Raw genomic sequence first — 25,727 nt, forward strand, 5'->3', positions numbered from 1 at the left:
AGGCCACGGGGTGCGTGGGCGAAACCCGGCATGTTTAGCTTAAAAATCCCCTCTACGGTCACAGCCGCCCCCGCGGGCGGCGCAGGGCGGGAGCGGGGATCCCCGGCGGGGACACTGAGCGCCCCGTCCCTCCCCCCCGCCCCCCCAGGCCCGCGTCTACCTGTGTCTCCGGCCCGGTATCCCCGCGCCCCCCCGCCCAGCCCCACCTGCGGCTTCACCCACCCCAAACCGGGGCTGGGCTGACCCACGGCACTGGTGTGTCGTGTATGTCCCCTCCACGTGGTGCCCCACACCAGCCCCTCCCCACGCAGGGCAGCCGGAGCCCCAGCGCTGCCCCCAACCCGCTACAGACAGGACAGACAGACGGAGTGTCCTCGGTTTTTAATGTTGGGGCAGAGGCAGCCCCTAAGTGCCAGGGTGGGCACAGAGACCTGCTCGCCCTGGCGAGCCCCCCCGGGACGGGGGCACACAGGGGGACACGTCCAAGTGCTGGGAGGGGGCAGCAGCAGGCCCGCTCCCTGCCTGCATCTGTCCATGGCTCTGGGGGGGGGAGCCCCCCTCGTCCTGGGGGGCGCAGGAGCTCCCCGCAGCGCCGGCATCACCCAGGGGTGTCCTGGCCTCGCCTGGGCTCTGCTGTGCGGCCGCCCCCTCCTCCTCTGGTGCCAGCTCGCTGCCGTCGGCCACCTTGCTGCTGGTCCTGCCGTCCTGGATGACGCTGACCTGGGCGTGCAGGGACCCCCCGGCTGGGCTGACCCCGAAGGGGCCAGTGGCACTGCCACCGCCGGACGAGCCACCGCCATCGGCGCCCACGGCCGCCCCACGGTGAAGCTCAGCCGGCTCCCCCGGGGATGCCACGGCCCCTTCCTCCGGCCTCTTCCGCGGCCGCCCGCGTCTCCGCTTCTGCGGGGTGATGTCGCTGGCCAGCTCCGGGGGACGCTTGGTGGCCTTGGGGCGCTGCGAGTCCTGGGGGCCGGGACCCTCGCCCGCGCTCCGGGGGTTCGCGGGGCTCTCGGCCGGGGGGACGCCCACGCCGGGCAGCAGCACGTTGAGGACGGGGACGGCGGCTTGCTGGCTCAGCAGCCTCGCCGCCCCGTTGGCCCCCGGGGCCAGCCCCAGGGGCAGGGAGGGGGACGCCGTGCCCACCGGCAGCGGCAGGGCCACCTTGACCGTGCCCCCCAGGGGGGCAGCCGTGATTTTGGGTGCCAGGACGGGAGGGGAGGAGCGGACGGCCGAGGCACCAGGCGCCGCTGGTCGCTCTCCCGGGGGGATGCGGGGCAGGAGCAGCGGCAAGCGGGCGACCAAGGCGTTCACCTGGGGGCTGCTGGCTGTCTTGGGGGGCTCTGGGGGCTTCTTCTTCTCAGGCCGCAGCGGGACAGGGGGCTTGGGGCCACTCTCCTTCTTGGTCTGCGTGCAGAGAGAGGTGTTGGTGGGGAACACATCGTGGTGGAGCCAGGCTGCTTCCCGAGTGTGCTCCCCCATGTTGAGTGGGGGACCTGGGGGTCCTGGCCCCCCACCCAGCTCCGGCGGGGTCTCACCTGCCCCTGGCTCCTGTCGCCGCTCTCGGAGGTGTCCAGGCTGTTCTTCTTGGCCGTCGAGAGGGTCCGACTTTCAGGGTGGATCTTCTCCACGCTCTCTGTGGGTGCACGGAAGGTGATGAAGGGGGGACCAGCCCCTGGCACCTCTGCACTCACCCACCCCGCAGGCAGCTGGAGGGGGACGCTGCATCCCAGGGGGGACCCCATCTCCCAAACCCTCTGTGCCCCTTTTGGGGGTCCGAGTGAGCCCAGCAGGGGTGAGCGGCCAGGGCTCCACCGCACCCACCTGAGACCACCATGGCCATGACCAGGTCGGCACGGGCCGAGCGGGAGCTGATGATGTGCTGCTGGATGAGGAACTGGGCCACCTCCACGATGTTGTTGAAGGAGCGTTTGAGGATCTTCTCGGCCCAGTCGCAGGTCAGGGCACAGGCCGCCTCCATCACCTCGCTGTTGTAGGACTGCACCAGGTCCGTCAGCTCCGCCTGCTGCCAGAGGGACGAGCCGTGAGCCCCCACTGCACCGGACTGGACGCCCCGGGCGTGAACAGGGCCTGATCCTGACACCCTGGCCAGTCACAAGCCTGCACGGGCAGGCAGGGCCTCGTCCACCCTTGGGGAGGCTCATGGGACAGAGCAGAGCCTGCTCGCAGAGAGGGCATCCCTCCACCCCTGCCTTCGGTCCATCTAACGAGCGAGGAGGCTCATTACCCTGCCAAAGCAGGGCTGGCGAAACCCAAGCCACGGAGGCAGCAGGGGACTTACAGTCTCCGTCACTTTGAGGTCCAGGCTGGGCAGGGGAGGCAGGCTGACCACCGTCTTCCTCCGGATCCCGCTGTAGCAGTATGTTTGGCAGGGTTAAGGTGTTTCGCGATCACATGAACGCAGCCGTGACAGGTCACAACTCAAAGGGATGCATCTGCGGGGCTCGTGATGGGCTTGTCCGAGGGTGTGATGGCAGCTGGCCCTGCGCCGAGCCGGGCTGTCCCCTCCTCGGTGTGCCCCTGCCCGCCATGAGCTCCCCCCAGGCCACCTTGAGCGTATGGCAAGGACAGGGCAACTCCCAGCCCCTCTCAACCAAGCTGAATCTTCAGGAGCCAAAACCCCAGGAACCAGACCCTCTCAGAAGCTACAAAATACCATCTCGTGCACATATAAATAGGAAAAACTGGGGAAGCTGCTGTAGCCACCAGTCCAGCCAGCTCCCCGGGCTTCCCTGGCCAGACGGGCACACGGAAGGATATTTCGACTGTCCTCGGCCTCCCAGCCTTCGGGCTTTGATGTTTGGGAAGATCTCCCGGATGATCTTGCCGAAATTGGCGGTGCTCAGAGGGCGACAGCAGAGGTTATCGCAGTATCGCCTGCCGGGGAGAGCTGCAGGTTAAAGCCGTCGAGCCCTTCTCGCTGCCCTCCGGGTGCCCCCGTTCTCCCCGCTGACATGGCTCACTTCAAGAGCCCAAGGTTGGGCAGGGCCATTCCCAAAACACCCCAGGCGCTCGCTGCCCTCCGAACCGACCTCCCGGACGGGCTCCGCTGGACAAGCCCAGCCCCGGGGAGTGAAGCTCCTCGTGCCAGGCCGGCCCCTGTGCTCACTTGTAGGCATCGTAGACGTCCTGCTTGGGCAGGCAGGTGTCCGTGTGCTCTTCCAGGTGGTTCCGGATCCAGTTGCACGCGTGCATGTACTCGGCTGTGCTCAGCGAGCTCAGGTCCAGGCTGCTGCTGCTCCCATGGGAGCCCGAGACAAACGCGTAATTAGGGGAGAAGCTGCACAAGCAGGACAGGAGAAGGCAGAGCCGGGGCAATCTCCTCCTGGCCTCTTGCCATCTGTCCCCGCACCACCATCCCGGCAGCCCCGGCTCTCCCAGGCACGGCCCCGGCTCGCTCCGGCACCCACCTCTTCTCCCCCAGGCTCGGCCCTGACGGCAGCTGGAGGTAAAGGTAGAGCTTGTCGTTGTCTGAAAACTTCTGGACATCTTGCTACGGTCAAAGGGTCCGAGGGAGGGGGAGAACGGACCAGAGACAAAGAAAGGTTAAGGATCCAAAATAAGGAAGAGCTGGTGCAGGCAGCGCTCTCGTTACCCTCTTATGGCAGTAACCGATGGGGCACTGAAACCAGGGCGGCTTTGCCAGCGTGAGCATCGCCTGGGCCGAGGGAACTGGGTAAATGAAGTCACAGGAACTGCCCCTCCAGGGGACTGGAAAGGGCTGCCCCACCCAGGGCTGGGGGAGTGGGTCCCACCCCCGCGGGCAGGGTCACGAGGGGTTCCTCGGGGCTAGTCCCCGCAGCCAGATCCCGACCCAACGGGAAACGGGATCAGGCAAAAGCCAGGGTTCGGTTTAGGAGAGAGCTGGAGACGCGTCGTTCCCGCACCCTCAGCACGACGTGCCGCGGAGGCACTCACCAGGATGGAGTCGACTTTGTTCTGCACGGATTTGCTGTGGGGGTCAGAGACAAAGGGCGTTAGCGCAGCGTGGGGCGACGACGCAGCGCCCCTCAACCCACCCAGCCCTCTGCCGCTGCCCGGGGCTCTGAGGACAGTGCTGGCCCCCGGCCCCTCCAGACCCTACACGCGCACCCCAGCGTGAGCAGCAATGCCAAGATGGGGACGCTGGAGCACCAAGAACCAAAGGCTGCCTGTGCCCACGGGCCAGCGCCGCCCGTTCTCCCCACGCTCCGCGTTTCCCTGTGCGCTCACAACCCCGCTCCAGGGCTGCGTGCTCCACCCCTAACCCCAGGGAGGGCAGAGCAGGCCTAAAACCACATCCCACGGGGTCGTGGCAGACCAATCTGCGCTACCGTGAATCCCTGAACTGATTCTGCACCCAAATCAGGCAGCAAGCTGCCGGCAGCGCGGTGCAGGGCTGCGTCCTGCGTACGGGGCCTAGCACGGGACGGAGCAGGGCGCGCCTGAGGCCACGCCGCTCTGCAGCACCAGCCCCAGAAGCTGCAAGGCACCGCAACGCTTCTCCCTTTGGTCCCTGGGGCTGCAAATTGATCAGCCATGTTACATTAGCCGACACTTGGTAACGTTCAGGTTAACTGGAAGAGCTGCCCGGGGAAAAGCGAGCGCTGCTCTTACGAGATGGTGCTCTTCAGCTCCTGCAGCAGCGTGCTCGACTCGGTCGTGCTGCCCCGGGAGCTGCTGGGTGACAAACTTCCCTTTCTGGCAGCTCGGACGCTCAGCTCTTTGTCAGCCATGACATTTGGTTCCTGTTGAGAGGCAAAAACCAAAAACTCAATTAAAAAAAAAAAAAAAAAAGGGGGAAGAAAAACCCTTCTGGCCTGTAAAGCACCCTCCCGGGCACCGGGGGGGCTGGCTCTGGCCGCCCGCCCCAGGCTGGGCGCGGGGAGGGACGCAGGGCACACTGGGGTGGCCGAGGGACCTGGCGCAGCCCGAAACTCGCCCGCCCTCAGCCCCCCTCCATCCCCCCCTCCATCCCAGCCCGAAGACGAGCCCCAGCTCCGCGGGCTGAGCTCCATCAGCGCAGCGGGCGAGGGGAGGGCTGGGACGGCAGCGGGACACAAGCCACCAGCGGGCACCGAAACAGCCCCGGTGGTCCCGGGGGGGCGTCTGCGGCCGCAGAGACTGAGAACGGCTCCGGGCACCCCGCTCCTGGCAGGGGGCGGGGACGCCGGGGGGCACCGGGGAGCGGCGCTGGCCCAGCGCGCCCGGGAGGGGATGAGAAGGGCAGGTTCCCACAGGCCCGGTGTGCCCCGGGCTGGGGATGCTGAGGGGGACCGTGACAGTCCCATGGGTCCTGGGGGCGAGCCCCCAGGGGCGCGGGGACGGGGTGATGAGGGCAGGAGCGCAGGGCCCCAGGGGCGTGGGGACATGGGGCAGCAGGAGGCCAGGGGTCGCCGGGCCCCCCGGGGGCAGCACGAGGGCAGGCTGCCGGGCGAGAGGGGAACGGCAGCCCGGTGGCAGCGCAGCCCCCGCCGGGGTCGCGTCGCGTCGCGTCGCACCGGACCGGACCCCCCCCCGACCCGCACCCACCTGCGGGCGGCTGCAGCCGGGGCCCGGCCCGCCTCATGCCGCGCCGGGCCGCGCCGGTTCGGGCCGGTTCGGGCCGGTTCGGGCCGGTCCCCGCCACGTGCCGCTGCCCCGCGCGCAACAGGAACCGAAAGCGCTGCGCCCCTCCGGGACGCGCCCCTGCGCCCCCCCGGCCGCTTTTTTGTGATTGGCTGCGGCGCCGCCGGCCCGCCCGGATACGGCGCGCCGCTTTAATGCGATTGGCTGTTCTGGCTTTCCTACCCGGATACAAGCGGGGCGAGCCTCCTGAGTGGCCGCGCGAGAGCTGAAGTCTGCCTAGTAACCGTCTTCTGATTGGTTGGGCTGGAGGAGGAAGCGCGAGTGTAAACGAGCCTGTGCGCGTGCAGTGCGTGCGCGTGCGTGCAACGTCTGGGCGGGCATTGCGCGTTCAGTGCGCGCGTATTGCGCGTGCATTGCGCGTGCATTGCGCGTGCGCAACGCGCAGTGCATGCGTGCAACGAGCGTGCAATGTGTCCGCGTGCACTGTTCGTTCGGTGCGTGCGCAACGCCCATGCAACGTGTGCGCGTGCACTGTGCCTTCAGTGTGCACGCAGCATGTGCAGCACGCGTGCAACGTGCGCATGTGTGTAGCGCATGGGCACGAAGTATGCACAGTGCGCGTGCACGTGCGACGCGTGCGTGTGTGCACCGTGTGTGCACGCAGTCCATCTGCGCAATGCATTTATGGGTGCAGTGGGTGTCCGCGCAGGCCGTGTGCAGCATGTGTGTGTAAGCGTGCGTGGCACGTGTGTGTATGCGGTATGGGTGTGCGTGCAACGCGTGCGTGTGCTGAGCGCTGCGCATGCAGCGTGTGCGTGCAATGCATGTGTGCAGTGTGTGTGCAGCCTGTGTTTACACAGGCGGTGTCCGTGCAAGCCAGAGGCTCCCGCTCCCCGCGTACAAACCAGGTTTGCTTTTTCAGGAGAAAACGCTCCCAGTGCCAAGCCAGGGGGCACGAGGGGCACATTAGGAAAATCCCGGTTGTGAGGGAGAGGTTCGCAGTGTCGTGTCCCTGGTTTGGTCACGCATTTGTTTTGTGGCTCCTGAAAACAGTTTAAAACCAAGATTCGAGGCGAGGGGAGCTGCTGCTGCGCGGGGGGATGGCAACCTCTCCATTTTATTTAAGCAAGCACGGGGTGCACGGGTCACCGGCGGTTTGCTGAGCTTGTGAAACTCCCAAAGCCATCGTGCACCCAGAGTTTGGGGTGTGCAGAGGCTTCGGGGGCAGCAGAGGGCGGCTAGACCCAAATATCGGAGGTGCAGTCCCCGCCGGGGTAGCGGATCTCGTGCGCCAGGCAGGGCCCGCCGGGCTCCTTCCCAAAATCCACCAGGAAGCTCCCGTTGACCGTCAGGCCGCCCTGCTCCGTGTCCACGTCCAGCTGCAGCATGACGGAGCCGTCCCTGCGGAGGGGCGAGCGCGGGGAGGCTGGGAGGGAGCCGGGCGCCCCCCACCACCCCGTGGAGGGACCCACTCTGCCTCCGAGGAGCTGCAAATGCGGTCCCCGAGCTGCGGGTGCTGCCTCGTGCTCCTACAATCGTCCTCGATTAGCAAAGCTCCCTTACCTGACGAGGTCGGGGTAGAACTGCCGGTCCCAGGCGCTGTAGAGGGACGTGGTGACGTACAGCCTCTTCCCATCCAAGCTGAGCTGGATCATCTGGGGTCCCCCCGACACCCTCTTCCCCTGGGAGCGGACAGACGAGCAGACGTGCTGCTGGAGGGTGCTGGGCCGGGGGACGCCTCCGCCTCCCCCACACCGGCGGCGCGGCCACCACCTCCATCCCGTGGGATGCGGCGGAGCAGGGAACGCGCCCCAGCCTTGCCGCCACCGCCCGGCATGCTCCGCGGCAGAGCCGTCGCCGTGCCCCCGCCGGCATCGCTCAAGGCGGAGGTGGGACCGAGCAGACGGCGGGGGCGAAGCCGGGGGATTCTGGGGGGACGGCCGAGCTCACCTTGATGAAAAACGGGTCTGGCTGGCCCTGCAGCTCTTCGTCCCTGCACACCGTCACGGGCCCTCCCTTGGTGATGCTGCCACCCACGAAGACCTGCAAGAGACCAAAGGTCTGGGGGGCCGAGGCAGCGAGGATGGGGCCGATCCCAGCTGTCCCCAAGAGAGGAGAAGCATCGGGCTGCGACCGCGAGCTGCTGCCTCACCTGTCCCACCAGCTTGGGCTTGCGGGTGTCGGAGATGTCGTACTGGCGGATGTCTCCGTGCAGCCAGTTGCTGAAGTACAAGAACCTGTCGTCCAGCGAGATGAGGATGTCGGTGATGAAGCCTTGGGGAGGGTACAACAGAGCTGCACACACAGGCGGCAGCACCGGCAGCGCCCGGGGGAGCCGGGGAGCCCCTCGGCACCCATATGGCGATGCACTGACCTGGCATGTCCGGGAGGAGCCATCCCTCCACCTTCTTGCTGGGGATTTGGATCACCTTCTCGGCCGCCCAGTCTCCTTGCTGCAGGAGGTGCGGGACAGAGCACGGCCCCGGGGGGCTCAGCACTCGCGGCAGAGGCAGGATCAGGCCCGTTGCTGGGGCAGACGCTGCGTGCACGCGTCCCCCACCTCGAGTCCCTAGAGCTGAGCTTCAGCTACTTCACCAGCCATCTCTGGCTCCGCAGAGCCGTGGGGACGATGGGCTCTGGGACCTGAGAAGGGGCTTTGGGGGCCAAAAACTTGTCTAATTATCTGGCTAGATTAGCTGGTTTGGTGAAAGGTGTTCTCTGTCCTCACCCAGTTCGTCATGCACAACAGACACCAAGAAGCTTGGGCTGTTGTAAATCCACAACAAAGGTATAAATAAACCTCCTTTAAATTAAATCATTTCGGCCTAAACTGCTGCCAGTCAGAACAAGTCCTCTGGTGAGATTACCCCGAGCCAGCTCATGTCCTGGGTGCGGAGAGGCGGCTGCACGGCACGGGGAGGCGGGTGCGTGCATCGGCAGGGCGCGGCGTCGGGCTGGGGGGGCGGCGGGGGACGCGGGAATCGGGGCGCTGCGCGGAGTCGTGCAGCTCGGTCAGCCAAGGGGCAGCAGCCCTTTTCCAGCCAACGCCGCGGGAGCGCCTACCTCGGTCTTGTAGAAGCGGTGGATGGCGCTGCTGATGGTGCAGCCCACGTAGCCTTCGGCGGCGTCGGGGTTGTGGAGGAAGCGGATCTCCAGGGGGGCTGCGTCCTCGCCCACGTCGACGGCCTGGACGTAAGTGTGGGTGGTCCAGTCCCACACGTTGAGGCGGCATCCGTAGCGCCCTGGGAGGGGAGATTGGAGGGGATGCCGCGAGGCGCAGGGTCTCAAGGAGATGTGCTACGGGTTCGGGTGAGCCCTCAGCCCCTTTAGCTCCCCGCAGGGACGACCCCACGGTCTCTGCACCAGCACACGCCGGTTGCTTCGGACCTTGGTGGAAGTGGAAGGTGCCCGGCATCCAACAGCGACCGTCTCGCTAGGACAGGGCTGAGGAGGGCAGCGTAACCTCTCGGGGGGAGCTGGGCTGAGACAGGGCTTCGTCCTTCATCCCTACAGCCGAAATCCAACCCCACACACAGCTCAACAGCAGAATTTAGGGACTGTCTTGGGTTGAACTTCTGGTGCTTGTAACTACAGTGTGTTCTCAGTAAATGGGCTGGGCTTGAATTTTTTAAATCCATGGGATCTCTAGGAATTGGTGTGAAATTCATTTTGCAAGCAAACTGTCTTGGACAAGTTTATCTACGTCCATTAGTCTGCCAGCTCTCACTAGCGACAGACAAGGGTTGAAATTTGCCGCCTTCTATCCTGAGACGCTCAGCATCTCTCTGCCCTGGAGTATTTAAACAGCAGTGCTCTCACCTTTCTTCAGGTCATTTGGGTCAAACCCATACCCCAGGAATTTTGGGATTCCCCATTCAGTGCTGATCAGGACGTTATGGCGTGGCTGGTACCAGAAGTCATAACCCATTGGGGGGATCTTGTCCCCTTTCTCCCAGTTCCCCTTGATCTCGAAGGTCTCTCCGTCCAGCAGAATAAAGCCCCCTGATGCAGAAACAACACCACACCAGTAGTGAGGAAATTGCCCAGATTAACAGTTTACGTGTTACAAAACAAGCAGCAACAGACAGATCAACCCGTTGCAGACCAGGCTGCTGGACGGGCTGGCAGTCGCGGACGAAGCCTCCAGGGCAGCTCTGGATACGGAGGCTGTTCCTCCTGTCCCGGCACCCTCTCCCTGGAAGACTGGGGGGGGGGGCTGGGGTACCTTTCCCGCTGCCAGCCGGGTCTCCCAGGGCGCTGATCATGATTTCACCGCTGCCCAGGCAGTGGGAGGTGTGGGGGTAGCCCAGGTTGCACTTCCAGAAGACGTCCTCTGAGTTGACAACCTGCCAGGAGTTCACAGGCACCGTCGTGTCGCCCGTGCCGGGCTGTCCCGGGCGGGAGGGGTGTTCGCCGCTGTGCAGGCTCACGAGCCTGGTGCTACCCTGTGGCGCGGCCGGGCAGCTCCTGCCTGACCTCAAGACGGGGCTTGCCGCGCCGCCGGAGGGGCTGAGCGCGTGAGGCTGGGGCAGAGCGTGCACGGCCCTGCGTCCCCAGGCGTGCCGGCACGCGGGGCGGCCGCTGCGCTCACCCCGAGGAGCTGGCTGCAGGCCACCAGCGAGGCCCTCGCACACCCAGGCGCGGGGCAAGCTGCGGGCGGGTGCCCGGGGCTCCTTCAGGCACAGGCTGCAGGCGAGACGCGGACTGTGAAGCCGACAGGCAGTGCTGCGCCTGGCACCCGGCGTGCCCCGATCCCCTCCTGCATGGAGCTAGTTGGAGGACTCCGTCTTTGCACATCAGCAGAACCACCACCTTCCACAGCCTTCCCGTACCGTCACCCAGACGTCAGCACGCTGCTAAGCTCTTAGATGTTCCCCAAAGCCTCTTTGCCAAGCTGTTCCCACAGCCAGAAGCCACCATCCCACACCTTTAGCCTTTAACATGTATCGGCACCACCTCCGAGGTACCTTGAAAAGCCTGGGGGCTCGCAGGTCGGTTCCCACATCCACCACATAGATCCGGGAGGAGATGAGGCTGGGGAGGATCAGGCGGTTCCGCTTCTTGGTGGCGTCCCCGAAGCAGCTGCTGCAGGTGTTCCACCCCGAGTGGTGCAGCTCGTCCCCCAGGTTGGGCATGGGCAGGCGGTGGATCACCTGCAAAGCCCCAGCCCTGCTCACACGGGTCTGTCCTCTGCCAAGCGCAGGACCCCCGGCAGACCGGGGAGCTCAGTGCATTGCAGACCCCACCACGGGGTCAGGACGCCTCAAGCAAGCCTCACCCTGCAGAGGGGGGCGATGGTGCACAGGGATGGGGTGTGAAGCGGATTTTACGCGCATTTCGTAAGCACAGGAAGGCGCAGTCTCGGCAAGAAGCAGACAGGCATCAGCCTTGGGTACTGAGCCAGCAGCTCTGGGGAGCGTGAAGGACAAGCACTGAGCTGTTTCCGAGGCCGGTTTAGTACCGAGATAAAGCGTTTGGTACCTGGCAATAGTGCGGAGATTTGGGGTTGACATCCACAGTGGCCAGAAAGTCAGGTTTCTTCCTCCCAGTGTTCCTGTAGATGCAGGGCACATACACAATCTCCTCCCGGGGACCTTTCAGGACAGAAACTTTGTGTGAGCACCAGCAGAAACCACCTTTGACAGCATAAAAACCGTGCAGGAGTCTCTGGTCATCCTAGCTCTCCCTCCCGGGGAGCTGGTGTGTTCCCCCATATGTATGGGGCAGGTGGATCTCCATCTCTGTGCCGTACCAGAGGCACTGGCTGGGCTCCGTTTGGAGCGGGCTGCCCTGCTGGGGTTTGGGCTTATTCACATCCCTTGCCCTGGGAAGGGATTTCTGGACCTCAGAGTCCCTAAGGAAGTCACGGCTTTGGGATCACCCCCTGCCTGGAGAACATGCCAGCCCTTCCCCAACACTGTCAGTCACACGAATCAAACCACATCGTGTCTCATTTCCATCACATCTACACAGAAGAAGCCTTAAAAACACGAGAAGTGCTTGCCAGACTGAAGCGAAAGGCAGAAAGCCCCCCCAAGCCCCTGTGCAGTCCCATGGTCCTCCTGAGCAGTGAAAATCTACTGCGATGCGGTGGTGCGAGAGCTCCCTGCCTGCGAGGCGTCCCGCTGGGAGAGGGAGAAGGGCTCTGCCCCGGGGATGTCCTCGCAGCGGCGGGTCTGCCACGCTCCCTGCTCCCCAAGCAGGAGCCGCTGCCCCGGGGCACGCGCTGCTCCTGCTAGAAGTGTGAAATGGCTTTGCTCCGGGACCTGGGCACCAGCCAGCCCGCGAGCAAGGGCATTCACACGCCACGGAGCCTCCTCACCACTGCCGCGGTACTCGCCCTCGGTCGTGTCAGGACGAAGTGCTGCCAAAGCGAGGGCTAGTGGGTCAGAACTGGTTGAGGAAATGCCGAGGAAGAGAGAGCGGTGGGAAACAGACACAGAGAGGGGATTCGGGACCTTTGGACTTGATCCAAACCAGGTGGTAGCTGGCTTTGCAACATGGCGCCGTTATAAACCTTTATACAGTGGTGCCTGTGCCAGTCTTGGGCTTGAGAGCAGCCGGCAGACGCCGCGGGATCCCCTCCCTGCAGCTGCAGTGGCACCAACAGTCGGGGTATGGGACACAGCCGCAGAGCTCCTACACCTCCCGCGGTATCCAAAGGACACCGAGGCGCTTCTCACCAGCGGCTCGGGAGCCCGACCTCCCAGATATCTGCATGGAAGAGCTTTTGGGCGCCAGAGTTGCTCGGCATCGCTGAAACAACCAGATAGTTCCCAAGGGAACTTGCCAGAGTAGCAGAGTCAGTGGGATTTGTACTCTTTGCTATTAATTTAAATCACTGTCCAGCCCTGCCAGCACGCAGGGATGTTTTAAAGACTCATCTCTTCATTGTTGTTCTCTCAGTTCAAAGATGTTTCAGGAGTAGGAATCACAGATCATGAGCAAGCTCCAGAGCTTTCTAAGGTTTCAAGGATGTGTTTGCTAAGCCCTGGAGGATTAAGGGAGGGATAGCCAGAGATGATGCATCCTTCGCTCTCCTCACTTTGGAGCATTAGTGTTTCAGCAACGCAGCAAGGATTCTCAGGCAAAGCGTCCAGACATGTAAGGAAGCAGCCCGTGAGGCTGGTGTTTATACGAGGAGGTTTAGTCATGTTGTGGTCCCAGCCATCAGGAGCAGGGTGCAATGACAAATCAGCACGGTCCCCTCTCCCTCCCCAGGTTCAGCTCCGGCGGAGGTGTTGTGGAGCTATAGCAAAACAATTGCCTCTGAGAAACTTAAAAATCCCATTGGGTTTTGCACAGGGAAGCTGCAGGTGACTACTGCAGGCTACGACCCATCCCAAGCCATCGTGAAACCTAAAAAGGTTTGTTCTGACACCAAGCTGTCATTATGCAATTGATATTTGGCCTCAGGACAGGCCAGAAGTGAAACCATCGCTTCCCTAGTGCTTGCCGGGAACCTCCTTGGAAAATGGAGTCAGTCGATAACACCCTCTTGAAAGCATTGTTTTAATCGTCACCTAATTCACAGAGAGCGCAGGGCTCTTCCCTGCGATTTCAGACTTGCCTTTCATCGCGTCCAGAGGCGAGGCGAAGCCAGGACCACACGCTCCACACTTTTCTGCATTGAGAACAGAAACAAAGAGAAATTAGACGACAGCGAGTTCTTTTAGTCCCCTTTTCACAAAGGACCGGCTCGCTGGAGTGGCTGCGCACGCTCCCGCTCTGTGGCAGCGTCCGAGGTGAACCAGGATGCCCCCGTGCAGCCAAGTGACCCCCAGAAGGGTCTGGGGCTCCGGGCAGCCAGAAAGGCCAGTGATATATTTCTAGTGCAGAAAGGTTCAAGGCTCAGAGCCGTGTCTCTGCTTTGCCTCCCATCGTGTCCCTGTGGCGGAGAGGAAGGGCTGCTCAACACGTGTAGGGGCAATGCCAGGCTCGCAAGGCCTCAAGGAGACGCCGAGAGCTCTTGTGATTCTTCTGCGAGGAGGAGGAGGAGGGGAGGCAGCGAGGAAGAAAGGCAGCATGGCTGGGCTGCTGCACTGGAGGAGCCTCCACGGGTGCCACGGGCAGAAGGAGGGGAGAGGATTCTCCCAGGAACTGAGTGGGGAGAACCCATCCCCTCGCTGCGGGGTGAGGAGGGGGGATGAGCTGAGCCTGCTCTGCGGCTCCTCCTGACCCTCTTCGGGGCAGCTGTGCCTTGGTTTGGGGGCGTTAATGGAAAGCTTTCGCACAGAAAGCCCTGTTTCCTCCCAAGAGGTCGAGGTGTCAGCCCCCTTGCCAGCCCCTAACATCATCCTGGGAGTCCCCATCACGCTGCTGCGGGTCTCCGGGGCGCTTTGGACCCTGCCAGCCTCGTGCTCTTGATACCTGCTGAGAAAATTGTCCTTAATGCATTTGAACAAGAGCTTGTTAGAACCAACGACCACCAAAAGGACCCCTTTTCCCCACTTACAGCGGCAAGCCTGAGGAGAGGGAGGAAAACCCCCAGCTAAATTGCACGACTCAGCTTTGCTGCGTCAGCTTCTTATTTTTTATTCTTATTTGTTTTATTACTCGTGTCCTTCCTCCTACCTGAAGCCCTGAGAAACCCCTCCAGCTTGCTTCTCCCTTCTCCTTAGTTCACTCCTGCAAAAGCAGCCCCACCAAAGCCAGGCTTTGCACCGAGGACTCCCTGCCATGGTATATCGGACTGTCGCAAGCACAGCCTGCACACGTTGCAGATGAATACATGAGAGAATAGTTAGAAGGCTTTTAATCATCAGCCCACCTAAACGTTTCCTGGCACTTTTAGTAGCTTGAGAAAAGAAACCCTTTCCTGGCCAGAGAAAGCACCACGTTCATCCCCATATTTCTTTTCACTTTTTGTTTTCTGGGTGTCACAGCAACAAAAACACAAAAGCCAGCTCCAAACGAGTTTAGGGGGTCCCCGGAGCAGAGCCCACGGCCAGAAGGCAGCCAGCCAGCAACAGTCCCAAGCCTTCTCCTCTCACGAGCAAGCTGCAGTCAACAGAGAGATCTCTTACCTGTGCCGGAGGCCGGGCTGGATCTCACCTGCTGCTGAGCAGCTGGAGGGGATGGTCCCGCCTGCATTCTGCTGCTAGGAGCACGTCAAGAGAGAGGATGCAGCTCCGTGGGGGGTTCAGATATATAGGGAGCAGGATGGGGGGAGGAAGGGTTTGGGAAAAGGATGCCAAGGGGAGGATCCACACACCTCGGGGTGTGGGAGGTACCGGGGCAGCCTTTAGCGTCTTACAGCACTGGAAATGTGCTGGGAAGGTATTTCAGTGCTCCCAGAACCTCCTCCCCTCCCAGAGGGGTAGGGGCCGTGGCTGTGGCTGCACTGCGTAGCGCGCACATTCTCGCACGCTGGAAAAACAAGGGCTTTTAGCAGTGAAGGGAAAGCAGGGGGCTCCTCTCCTCCGGTTCCCTGCTAGAAGTCTGGAGTCTCCCCACGAGGCTGAAGGGGTGCCCCTGATGAAAGACGTGCGAGCCCTGCATTCCCAACCACAGAAATAATTTTATGAGGTTGCAGATGTTAATCACAAGTGAAAATGAAAAGTGAGAACTGGGTTCCTTTTAATTGCAGCATGAGCGTTTACTGTGGGATGTTAATTTGCTGGCTGGGAGGAGGGCAGAAGCTGTGTAACAGTTTTCTCCGTGACACATCTGACTTAGTCAGTGTCAGCTATTGCTTCTGGCTGCAAAGCTGGGCGTCAGCTGGCTTGGCCCGTAAGGACTGTGCAGTGGGTGCTCAGCCGTCAGGGGCACATCTTTGCCTGCAGGCTGCTGGTCCTCTCCAGTGCTCGCCCCAGATAGAGCCACTGAAACCAGCAAGCTCAGGCAGTCAGTCGCTCTGCCGTCAGAGGCCCTCGGCCCGTTTCACCTGCCAGCGGAAAGACCGATGGCCTTGGCTCAGCCTCTCCCGCGCCCACCTGAGCGGGCTCGTCTGCTGGTACCGATGGCCTTGGCTCAGCCTCTCCCGCGCCCACCTGAGCGGGCTCGTCTGCTGGTACCGATGGCCTTGGCTCAGCCTCTCCCGCGCCCACCTGAGCGGGCTCGTCTGCAGGTACCGATGGCCTTGGCTCAGCCTCTCCCGCGCCCACCTGAGCGGGCTCGTCTGCTGGTACCGATGGCCTTGGCTCAGCCTCTCCCGCGCCCACCTGAGCGGGCTCGTCTGCTGGTACCGATGGCCTTGGCTCAGCCTCTCCCGCGCCCACCTGAGCAGGCTCGTCACAGGTACCGATGGCCTTGGCTCAGCCTCTCCCGCGCCCACCTGAGCGGGCTCGTCTGCTGGTACCGATGGCCTTGGCTCAGCCTCTCCCGCGCCCACCTGAGCGGGCTCGTCTGCTGGTACCGATGGCCTTGGCTCAGCCTCTCCCGCGCCCACCTGAGCGGGCTCGTCTGCAGGTACCGATGGCCTTGGCTCAGCCTCTCCCGCGCCCACCTGAGCGGGCTCGTCTGCAGGTACCGATGGCCTTGGCTCAGCCTCTCCCGCGCCCACCTGAGCGGGCTCGTCTGCAGGTACCGATGGCCTTGGCTCAGCCTCTCCCGCGCCCACCTGAGCAGGCTCGTCACAGGTACCGATGGCCTTGGCTCAGCCTCTCCCGCGCCCACCTGAGCGGGCTCGTCTGCAGGTACCGATGGCCTTGGCTCAGCCTCTCCCGCGCCCACCTGAGCGGGCTCGTCTGCAGGTACCGATGGCCTTGGCTCAGCCTCTCCCGCGCCCACCTGAGCGGGCTCGTCTGCTGGTACCGATGGCCTTGGCTCAGCCTCTCCCGCGCCCACCTGAGCGGGCTCGTCTGCAGGTACCGATGGCCTTGGCTCAGCCTCTCCCGCGCCCACCTGAGCAGGCTCGTCACAGGTACCGATGGCCTTGGCTCAGCCTCTCCCATGCCCACCTGAGCGGGCTCGTCTGCAGGTACCGATGGCCTTGGCTCAGCCTCTCCCGCGCCCACCTGAGCGGGCTCGTCTGCAGGTACCGATGGCCTTGGCTCAGCCTCTCCCATGCCCACCTGAGCGGGCTCGTCTGCTGGTACCGATGGCCTTGGCTCAGCCTCTCCCGCGCCCACCTGAGCGGGCTCGTCTGCTGGTACCGATGGCCTTGGCTCAGCCTCTCCCGCGCCCACCTGAGCGGGCTCATCTGCAGGTACCGATGGCCTTGGCTCAGTCTCTCCCGCGCCCACCTGAGCGGGCTCGTCTGCTGGTACCGATGGCCTTGGCTCAGCCTCTCCCGCGCCCACCTGAGCGGGCTCATCTGCTGGTATCAGACGCTCCGTGCCATGCTGTGGAGCACACTGCAGACCTGCGCTGCGGTGGCCAGCACATCCCCGTGTCCCTCCTTGCCTCTGACCAAGGAAAGCTTGTCCAGGAGGCCCCAGGGCTTAAATGCAAAGGATGAGGCATGTACGAGCAGCAGCCTGGCTTCATCTGGGCCTCACCTGCCCCTGCAGTCATCCTCCATGGAAACGTCGCTGCTGCAGTTCGCAAGACTGCCATAAGAGTGCTCCATCCCTTAGAGGGATGCCAGCGGTGTCTCATGGTCAGGAGAGCTGTAGGAAGCTGCGAAGGACTTGACGGGTGCTGGCACCAGGAGGAGCCTCTTGACCAAACAGCCACTAGAGGGAATGGACGAAGCATCCAACGTCAGCCTCCCCAAGTCACCGCCTCCCCAGGTAAGGCACAGCCGGCCACTGCAGATGCCCCGCGTTCCGCATTCCTTGGGATAACTCGCGCACAAGGGGGAGGAGAGGCCCATGCTCCCCGAAACACGGGAATCAGGACCCAAAGACCCAAAGAACAGGCCTTGGAGGGGACGGAAGAGTTTGCTCGTACCAGCAGAAACACATCCACATCCCTGCGGCCCGGGCAGAGCGGGGCCTGATGGTGGAACGAGGAGCTGCGTCGCCTCTGCTGCGTTGCCCGTCGGTCTTCAGGGCTCAGCTGCAGCTCGAAGCCCCGGCTGAGTCCTCACCTTGCTGTGCGACCACCTGCAAGTCAGAGAGGGGGGTCAGCTGATGGTGCGAGGGGGGGCAGACTCTGTGATCAACCCCCCAGAGGTGGCCGTGAGGTAAGGGAGCTCTTCCCTGCCGTTCCGTGGGTGGTGCCTGGCCCCACCGCCAGGAGGGCCCTCCAGGCTGGGCTCAGCCCAGCTACCTCCGGCCGTCTGGACCGCACGCCGGCATGGGGCGGAGAGGAGGGGGCACCTCCAGTGAGATACGTGCTTTGGAGGGTGTGCGGGTAGGTGAGATAAGGCTCATTCCAAAGCCACCTCGACAGCAGGGATTTCCCCGGAGAAGGCCCTCAAACAAGGCACCTCTGGAGGATCAGGACGGGGTGTCCCACTGAAGCAGCACCCCAGTGAGAACTCCCACCTGCTGAAACTCAAGACCTCGCCTCATGTCACCCACTCCAACCAGCAAGAAGAGACCCCACCATGGGTCAATTTCTCCCAGACCTCTTGGACACCTCACTGAAGGTACTGAGCTCTTTTCCAGGAGGGAATGTTTCTCTCTTGGGAACATTAAAGGTGCACAAGAGAGCCGTAGCAATATATTTGCCCATGGGGAGTATGACAATCTTTACTTCCAAGGTAAACATGTAAAGATAAATTTTATAAGGATCCACGTTACGTGCAGATTTTTGCAACCTTTGGGTTTCAGGAAAAATAACAAATATTCCCACCAACAAGTGGTTTTGTTGTAGGGATTTCCAAAGCCCTAATCTTACCGTTAACCATTTATGAAAAAACATAGAAAGGCTTCAAAGAAATAAGACATGTGAAGATCTAGCTGATGCTATGAGCAATTTTATTCATGTTTAAAGCAGAACATAAGAGCAAACCAGTGTCAGGAACAGGCACCTCCTTTCAGCATAAAGCACTTGGTACTCCTTCAGCTGTGGCGCGTACCGGCCCGAGCACGAGGCCAGGGAGCCAAGAGGGCTCTCGTGCCAGGGGAAGACTGTCCAGGAATGGCCTGGCTGAAGAACGGAGCTCAGACGAAGTGGGCACTTTGCTTGCTTTTGCCTTAGCTTTCAAGGGCGAACAGGCTCCGAACCACGCCGGAGAGCTCGGCGCCCTGCTGCCGGCCCCGGCACCGGGCAGCAAGAGCTAACGGGCCGGGGACGTCGAGGCAGGTGCCCGACAGGCCTGCGGCAACGAGGCGAGGCACGGCGCGTATGCAGACCCCTGCCAAAAGGCACGGTGGTACCGCACATCTCTATGGGCGAGCGACTGCTGGGCTCCGCTCTCCGAACCGTGCCCAGGGATTGCTTTGCACTGAAAACAAAGGGTGCCTGGACCGACGGCTCAGGCGCACGGCCTGGCAAGACGCGGCCCGTGCCCTGTGCCGCCGCTCACTGGTCTGCCTGAACCAAACCCCCGCGACAAGGCAGAGCTTCCGTAGCTCGGGTTAGCGGAAATCTAGACTCCAGCAAGGAATGGGCACCCCCAAGCCCAATTACCCCACACTTTCGCTTAGCGGCTGCACTACAGAAGAGGGAGAAGAAGGGGGTCTTTCAGGCGGCGCCTAGGCCAAGATGTCGGAGGTGGAATCCCCACAAGGGAAGTGGATCTCGTGGGCGAGGCAAGGCCCATTGGGTTCCTTTCCAAAATCCACCAGGAAGTTCTTGTTCACGGTCAGGCCTCCTTTCTCAGTGTCCACATCAATCTGCAGCATGACAGAGCCTTCCCTGCGAGGGGACAAGAGCGCGGCTATTACAGACAGGCAAACCTCGGCCCTGTTCAAGAGGTCCTGCCCTTCGCCCTCCTGCTCCGTATCGAGGCAGAGGCTTCCCCCTTAACGCCTCGTCCTCTGCAGGGAGAAGGGAGCGGAGGCCCAGTCTCGGTACTGGCAGACACCAGCGCCCACCGCTTTGTCCTGAACCCCAGTGGCTGTGAGCAAACCGCTCGGCACGATGTGCCAGGCAGGCTGGGGCTTGCCTTTGCCCCGGAGGCCATCGTCTGCTGTGCTAAATCAAAGCGTCTCTGTGGGATACACTGGGAGATGTCGTACGGAGACGCGGCCTGGCTCCCAGAGATCCTCCGGTGGACTCGCGCCACCCCCCGGACTGAAGCACGTGTGCTCTGCCAGGCAAAACCCTGGCACTGCAGCTGCACACAGGCAGCAGCGGCACCTTGCCCGGCCAGCGATGGCCGTGAGGCAACCGCATGAGGAATTCAACCTGAGGCAGCTGCGGGGACGATGCCGGGAAAATCCGCCCCCCCGCGATCACCAGCGCGCCCTTGCAGCCCCCCAGATGAGGCGCCTTCCCCGTTTCTAGCAGAGAGGCCACGCAGAAGAGGCCCCTTCCATCCCAAATGTTTCTTACGTGACCATGTTCGGGTAGAACTGCTTGTCCCACGTGCTGTAGAAGGAGTTGGTGACGTAGAGCCTCTTGCCATCCAGGCTGAGCTGCATCTTACAAGGGCCGCCGTACACCCTCTTGCACTGAAGGCACAACAGACAGCGCCGATGTTACTGGCTGCTTGCTTTCGGCAGCCAAGCACGAGCAGGAGCAGGGGCGCCGAGCGGAGCGGAGCGGCTGCCGCCCCTTCCAGCACAGGCCAGCCACCAGGAGCTGCAGGCACACGGGCCGCTGCAGTGGAGACCTGCCCCAAAGACCCCGGGCAGAGAAGCGGCGGAGCAGGGCCAAAGGCCCAGGAGGACGCAGAACTCACCTTGATCACCAAGGGCTCCGGCTGGCACTTGAGCTCTTCGTCTCTACACACGGCCACGGGTCCGCCTCTGAGGATGCTGCCTCCCACAAACACCTGTAAGCGAGGCAGTGGGAGACGTGTTGCCTCGTCGGCCAAGCGCCACCAGGTCCTGCTAAGGAACCCCAGGGGGCGAGCCCTTCTGCCCCTGCCTCACCTGGCCCACCAGCCTGGGCTTGCAGGTTTTGGAGAGCTCATACTGGCGGATGTCTCCGTGCAGCCAGTTGCTGACGTACAGGTACTTGTCGTCCATTGAGATGACGAGGTCGACCGTGAAGGCTAGGGCACAGAAACGGAGAGCTCCAGAGAAGGCAGCACCAACAGAAGGCATGCCCTGCCTCCAGCCCCAGCTCGCATCTGCCCCTGCCATTCTCTCCGTCGGGCCTCCAGCGCAGGAGACCTGCCCAAGTGCACGGGCTCCAGCCGGGGCAGCAGCGCCTTCCTGGCGGTGGGCGCAGCCCCTCAGCGCCCCCGACAAGCCTTCCGTCGCGTTTCCCAGCAGGGCTCTGAGGGGCAGCGAGCGGGCTTTGCCAGGCTGCACGTCACAACGCTCTGGGAGGGAGAAGGAAACGCCACCCCAGGCCGCACGAACCTGGCATCTTGCACATAATCCATCCCGTCACTTCCTTGGGCGGAATCCGAATCACCTCCTGTACTGCCCAGTTGTCTCTCTGCACAAGAAACACAGGCACCGCACCATGAGCGCTCCCGGCTGCCCGGGCAAGAGCGCTCCCCGGCACCCGCACGCTTGCACGGCCAGGCAAAGCCGCCTGAGGGAGGCCACCGCTGCTGCCAGCTACCTCTCCTGAGCCCCTCTCGGCCCCCTGCAGCTCACCACGGCCGCTCTCCCCCGGCTGCTGGCAGGGCACTTGCCTCGCACTTGTAGAAGCGGTAGATGACGCCGCTCAGGGCACAGCTGACGTATCCCTCGGCAGCGTCGGGGTTGTGGAGGAATCTAACGCACAGGGGCAGAGAGTCCTCGCCCAGGTCAAAGCACTGGGTGAGGGTGCGGCAGGACAAGTTCCACACGTTCAGGCGGCGCCCAAAGACCCCTGAGCAAGAGGAGAACCAAGTCAGAAGGGAGGGGGCCCCCCACGGAGACTCACCCCTGCCCACAGCGCCCAACGACCGGGACAGCCGTGGCAGCGTCTAGCCACAGGCAGCAGAATGATTTAGGCAGCGATTTAGGCAATGATTTAGGGAGCAGCGGGAAAAGGTGGGGACCAGCCTGGCTTGAGGACAGACGCTGCACGTCTGTAAAATGGGCCCTGCGGGGAGGAATCTTCCCGTCCCCTCTCTCTGACCGCATCGACACCCTCCCACCACCTTGGTGAGTTCTGGCTCGGCACTTGCCTCTGTATTCCCTCACCTTTCTTCAAGTCGTTGGGATCAAATCCATACCCCGCACGCTTCATGACGAACCCGGCAGAGCTGACCAGAACATTGTGGCGCGGCTGGAACCAGAAGTCGTATCCGCTCGGGGGGGTCTCGCACTCGTTTTCCCAGTTCCCCTTCAGCTCAAAGCTCTCGCCGTCCAGCACAACAAATCCACCTGTGATACAGAAAGGGGAGGCATGGCAAGCCACGTTCTCCGCTGCCAAACCAGTCGGTTCCTTCACGGGGTTGTTACAGGGCAAAGTACCTTTCGCATTGCCAGAAGGATCTCCCACGTTGGCGATCAGAATATCACCGCAAGGCAGGCTGCGAGGTACATTGAGGTACCCCTTGTTGCACTTCCAGAAGACATCCACCGGCTCAATCATCTGGAAGAAAGTCGACGCGCACATACGTCAGCCTCCGACTGCTCAGCCCGTTTCACACGCCCTGGCTGAGCCTTTGGCCATCGGAGACTTCTGAAAGTCCCTGACGCTTGCAGGAGCGTTCTGGCCAAGCGCTCGCGCTTGCCGGGCCCTGCTCCTCCTTGGGGAGGAGCACGGAGGCCTCGGAGCTCCCGGCCGCACAGGCAGCGAGGATGCAGCAACGCCCAGCTCGTATCAGCTGGCCTGTCCACCTCGCCTGTGGGTGGGGGGCAGGCACGGGGCGTCGCGTGGCTTCCAGGCACTAGACGCTCCCTGGACAAAACGCGTGCAGAGGGAGGAACGCGACGACGATCAGAGCCTTCCTCGGTCTGACGGGAGGGAGCTGGGAGGGGAACGGGACGCAGCTCTCTAAAATCAGGGCGGAAGAGAAGATGAAGAGAGAGCCCCTCTTCCCTGGGTACGATTCCAGAAGCACCAGTTCCCAACTCCTTCCCAGAAACCTGTCTTTGCATCAGCCCAGGCGTACCTTACACAGCTTGGGAGCCCGGCACTGTGAACCCACATCCACCACGTAAATGCGGGAGGAAATCAAACAGGGAAGAATCAGCTTGGTCCTTTTCGTTGTGATATTGTCAAGGCAGGTGCAGCCAGTGCTCCACCCCGAGGCATGCAGCTCGTCTTTGAGGTTGGGCATGGGCAGGCGGTGGATCACCTAGGCAGTCAAGGCAGAGTTAGGGTTCATTCAGGGGCGGCAGGGAGAAATGGGACCCTAACGCCGGCAGATCCGTCGGACCTGGTGGCCTCCCTTTGACTGTGGCGGGGACCGCCTCTAGAGGCTCGCGGAGGAGAACACTGCTCCTTGCAGTGGCCACTGCTCTTTGTCAGGCCGCTGTGCGCAGCCCAGAAATGGGGAGATTCTCTCAAGAATTCCCCACCCCACGCCACCAAACTTCAGAAAAATCACGGGTGAAGAAATTATCATCTTCCACTTGACAACGCTGGGGCCTTGCTCGGCACACACCTCCTAAGAGCGGAGTCCAAAATGTGTTAACAACTTTCAGCAGGCTATACTGGCTCGAAAGACCACGTTCTTTCTTCTAAGCCCTTGTAGTAATGACCTAGGCAGGGCACATACACACCCTTGACGTCGATAACCTGTCTTTGCAGCCTTCAGAGGCAGGCGAATGCCGATTCCCCGTGTAGGGCGACAGCAGGCGGGCTGGGGCAGTGCACCACAGAGCATTAGACACACGCTCAGCGCTGCAGAAGTGCTGGATACCCTAAACCACCTGGGTCGCTGGCGACCATTCTCCGTGCTGAGCAGCCACCGAGAGGGTGATGCAGAGCAAGGGCTCAATAGCTCACTAGCAGCACCGAGACGCTCTGGAAGTGAGTTGGGAAGTGAGTCAGAGCCGGCTCGTCCCCAGGACACAGAGATGGAGAGGGTTCAGCCAAAGCCAGGCTAACGGGGGGCAGTGGGAAGAGAGGAGGAAGGTGAGGTTCCTAGCAGCCAACATCCCCAGCGTGCGCGTACCGCCGGCGGAGAAGAAGTAGACCTGCCGTGACAAAAGTCACATGGGGCTTCCCAGTCAGGTCTTGGCAGGACGTGAACAGGCAGGAGGCAAGAGTCGGGCCGGGGTGGATGAGACAGGAAGATGCAGGAAGGCAAGAAGGTGCAAGGCATAAACAGCCAGGCGGCATGACAGAGGGCCTATCAAGCAATCTGATTTTCCCCAGCAAAAAAAAGCAAATGCCCTGAAGTTGGGGGCCCTGTGAACACAGAGCCAGCAGGTGGTCGCCAGCCCAGTAAAAACACAGCCGAGACACAGGTACCTGGCCATAGCACGGAGACCTGGGGTTGAGATCCACGGTGGCCAGGAAGTCAGGTTGGTCGATGCATGTTTCCCTGTAGGTACAGGTCACGTAGGCAACCTCCTCCCTGGGAGCTGGGTATATAGAAAGCCGCCGTTAAAAGGTGCCACGAACCAGCCAGGAAGGAAAGGAAAAGCTTCAGCAGACTCTCGCACAGGACTGAACTTTATTTCCCTCCTCGGTCACCGCCAGCTCCCCAGCCCTGGCTCCGTTGCTGGCCCAGAGGGGAGAACACCGAAAGTGGGTCTCCGTATAGTTACCGTTTTCTCCCTTTGCGGGAAGGGACTCCGCGTGCCCAGTTAATTAACGGTGGTCTCCGCTCACACGGAGCCCTTCCCCAAACACCCCCCACTCCAAAACGCGCTCAAGAGGACTTGCCTTTCACCACATCTGGGCAGCTGGGGTACTCGTAGCACTGAGCTCTGCACCTGTCTGGTTCGAGCAGAAGAGAAGAATGACATGAGAGACGGCCACGTCCTTAAGAGGTGCCCACGCCAAAGAGCCTGTCCCACCCGACGGCCCTTCTCCCGCCCCAGCTCTCAACGGGCGCCTCTGAGACCAGCAGCTGCTGCCGTGATGGCACTGAACATCTCAGGTCCAGGGGAGGAATCCTCCCTGAAGTGCCACTGGGGATATCACGGACCAAACCAGCGCTCAGTCCCCTTTTGCACCCTCTGAGCCCCAGCGGAGGACAGCGACCTTCCACCGAGGACCACGCCAGTACTGGAGGGCTGGCCGGGAAGGGAAGCCTGGCTTCTTGTCTCCCCGGCGGCTGCCAGGCAGAAGGGGAGGCTCCCCTCACCGTGGGCGCTACAGCCACCGGGACGTAGCCCTTTGAGGCAAAAAGGAGCCCCCAGAAGCAGCCCCGTAGCGAGACCAAAGAAACCTTCAGTCCCACCTCTCTCCTTCCTGCCCCGCTGCAGGGGAACAAAGCTACCGGTCCCCAGGCGGGACTCGGTGTCAGGGTGGGAAACCTGCAGCCTCCGGGCAGCGGCTCAGCCACATCCAGGATGGAGCTACAAGCCCCGGAGCTGGGGTGGGCTGCGGGGAGGCTGCAGAGCGTCTCTTACCCATGCTGAAGGCCGCCTGGCTCGCCGTCCTCAAGAGCAGAGGTGTGGAGGTGGAGGTGCAGCTCGCTGGAGAGGGCTGTGCTGTGCCAAGGCGGCTCTCCGGGGGCCTTATATACACGGCAAAGGGGTGGGGGCAGAAAGCAAGGTGCCAAGGGAGGAGCCACGGCTCCTAAGCGCTTGGGAGGTGCCAGACCAGCGCGGTGGCTTGTTTCCGCCTTGCTAACCACCAATCTAGAGGAAAGATCTGCTGGTCTGTGCAGGTCTTTTCCTCAAACACAACCTCCCGTATCTGATCCTGGGGCTCTCAGCATCTCCAATGGGACTTCCTTGCTTCCGGAGGCCTCCGTGTCCCGTAGAAATGGCCCCCTGCCATACAAATGTGCAGTGGCTGCAAATTCCACGCCAGGCATGGGAGGTCCAGCGAGATAATCCGCCCCACCGGCGGCCTCCTGGAAATTACAAGCTTGGAACGTACGGCGGCCACCAAAGGCTCCTCTGAAATCCAGACCCTGACAGAAGGCACGTCCTCTGTTTGGGGGCTGAGCTGAAGGCATCACGGGCGCCCTGCCGGCAGCTCAGCAAGCCAGGTCCAGAGGTGCCTCTACCACAAGAAGACCTTCTGAGCTCTGAGGGCCGGGAGCTGAGGTGCGGCGCCCAGAGGATGAAATCAGAAGAGACCCGAGAGACCAAACAGCTAGAAGAGACGTCGGGCTAGAAATGGGTGCTACGGAAATGCACGCATGT

General features: G+C 62.3%; 4 protein-coding genes across 5 annotated transcripts; all 4 read right to left on the minus strand.

The window, feature by feature from the left end:
- Window positions 1-366: 366 nt before the first annotated feature.
- On the minus strand, window positions 367-5,709 carry RFX5 (regulatory factor X5). 2 transcript variants are annotated; one of them, XM_064475198.1, is made up of 10 exons: window positions 5,530-5,709; window positions 4,615-4,745; window positions 3,937-3,970; window positions 3,429-3,511; window positions 3,128-3,253; window positions 2,776-2,895; window positions 2,300-2,378; window positions 1,822-2,020; window positions 1,536-1,633; window positions 367-1,404 (listed from the first exon to the last, which is right to left on the minus strand). In XM_064475198.1, exons 2-10 carry the CDS (start codon window positions 4,731-4,733, stop codon window positions 406-408), a joined length of 1,857 nt encoding a protein of 618 aa, XP_064331268.1. In that variant the 5' UTR covers window positions 4,734-4,745; window positions 5,530-5,709; the 3' UTR covers window positions 367-405. The 2 variants fall into 2 exon arrangements, with proteins under 2 accessions (XP_064331268.1, XP_064331267.1); XM_064475197.1 differs by having other exon boundaries at window positions 1,822-2,023; window positions 5,530-5,708.
- Window positions 5,710-6,790: 1,081 nt separating this feature from the next.
- Window positions 6,791-7,596, minus strand: LOC135318004 (methanethiol oxidase-like). Its single transcript, XM_064474782.1, has 3 exons — window positions 7,516-7,596; window positions 7,129-7,247; window positions 6,791-6,966 (listed from the first exon to the last, which is right to left on the minus strand). The coding sequence occupies exons 2-3, from the start codon at window positions 7,218-7,220 to the stop codon at window positions 6,804-6,806; spliced, it is 255 nt and encodes an 84-aa protein (XP_064330852.1). The 5' UTR covers window positions 7,221-7,247; window positions 7,516-7,596; the 3' UTR covers window positions 6,791-6,803.
- Window positions 7,444-12,319, minus strand: LOC135317983 (methanethiol oxidase-like). Its single transcript, XM_064474724.1, has 10 exons — window positions 12,249-12,319; window positions 11,888-11,958; window positions 11,047-11,159; window positions 10,533-10,718; window positions 9,791-9,911; window positions 9,385-9,567; window positions 8,629-8,807; window positions 7,940-8,018; window positions 7,718-7,839; window positions 7,444-7,608 (listed from the first exon to the last, which is right to left on the minus strand). The coding sequence occupies exons 1-10, from the start codon at window positions 12,317-12,319 to the stop codon at window positions 7,444-7,446; spliced, it is 1,290 nt and encodes a 429-aa protein (XP_064330794.1).
- Window positions 12,320-18,357: 6,038 nt separating this feature from the next.
- Window positions 18,358-23,983, minus strand: LOC135318092 (methanethiol oxidase-like). Its single transcript, XM_064474921.1, has 10 exons — window positions 23,875-23,983; window positions 22,568-22,753; window positions 21,924-22,044; window positions 21,651-21,833; window positions 21,155-21,333; window positions 20,874-20,952; window positions 20,439-20,560; window positions 20,246-20,338; window positions 19,897-20,015; window positions 18,358-19,257 (listed from the first exon to the last, which is right to left on the minus strand). The coding sequence occupies exons 2-10, from the start codon at window positions 22,733-22,735 to the stop codon at window positions 19,095-19,097; spliced, it is 1,227 nt and encodes a 408-aa protein (XP_064330991.1). The 5' UTR covers window positions 22,736-22,753; window positions 23,875-23,983; the 3' UTR covers window positions 18,358-19,094.
- Between the last annotated feature and the right edge of the window lie 1,744 nt (window positions 23,984-25,727).

This window comes from Phalacrocorax carbo, chromosome 28, assembly GCF_963921805.1.
Source record: "Phalacrocorax carbo chromosome 28, bPhaCar2.1, whole genome shotgun sequence".
In the NCBI taxonomy this organism is placed as follows: domain Eukaryota; kingdom Metazoa; phylum Chordata; class Aves; order Suliformes; family Phalacrocoracidae; genus Phalacrocorax; species Phalacrocorax carbo.

Excerpts from the sequence above, each read along its gene's own strand:
- RFX5 (XM_064475197.1), bottom strand. The coding sequence starts at position 4,733 with ATGGCTGACAAAGAGCTGAGCGTCCGAGCTGCCAGAAAGGGAAGTTTG. Across the intron at positions 2,896-3,127 it reads GACGTCTACGATGCCTACAA|GCGATACTGCGATAACCTCT; the intron begins GTGAGCACAGGG and ends TCTCCCCGGCAG. Across the intron at positions 1,405-1,535 it reads GCGACAGGAGCCAGGGGCAG|ACCAAGAAGGAGAGTGGCCC; the intron begins GTGAGACCCCGC and ends CTCTGCACGCAG.
- LOC135318004 (XM_064474782.1), bottom strand. The coding sequence starts at position 7,220 with ATGATCCAGCTCAGCTTGGATGGGAAGAGGCTGTACGTCACCACGTCC. Across the intron at positions 6,967-7,128 it reads TTCTACCCCGACCTCGTCAG|GGACGGCTCCGTCATGCTGC; the intron begins GTAAGGGAGCTT and ends GCCCCTCCGCAG.
- LOC135317983 (XM_064474724.1), bottom strand. The coding sequence starts at position 12,319 with ATGCCGAGCAACTCTGGCGCCCAAAAGCTCTTCCATGCAGATATCTGG. Across the intron at positions 11,959-12,248 it reads GTCGGGCTCCCGAGCCGCTG|TTCTGACCCACTAGCCCTCG; the intron begins GTGAGAAGCGCC and ends TTCCTCAACCAG. Across the intron at positions 9,912-10,532 it reads GAGCCCCCAGGCTTTTCAAG|GTTGTCAACTCAGAGGACGT; the intron begins GTACCTCGGAGG and ends AACTCCTGGCAG.
- LOC135318092 (XM_064474921.1), bottom strand. The coding sequence starts at position 22,735 with ATGCCCAACCTCAAAGACGAGCTGCATGCCTCGGGGTGGAGCACTGGC. Across the intron at positions 21,834-21,923 it reads TCCTTCTGGCAATGCGAAAG|GTGGATTTGTTGTGCTGGAC; the intron begins GTACTTTGCCCT and ends TCTGTATCACAG. Across the intron at positions 19,258-19,896 it reads TTCTACCCGAACATGGTCAC|GGAAGGCTCTGTCATGCTGC; the intron begins GTAAGAAACATT and ends GTCCCCTCGCAG.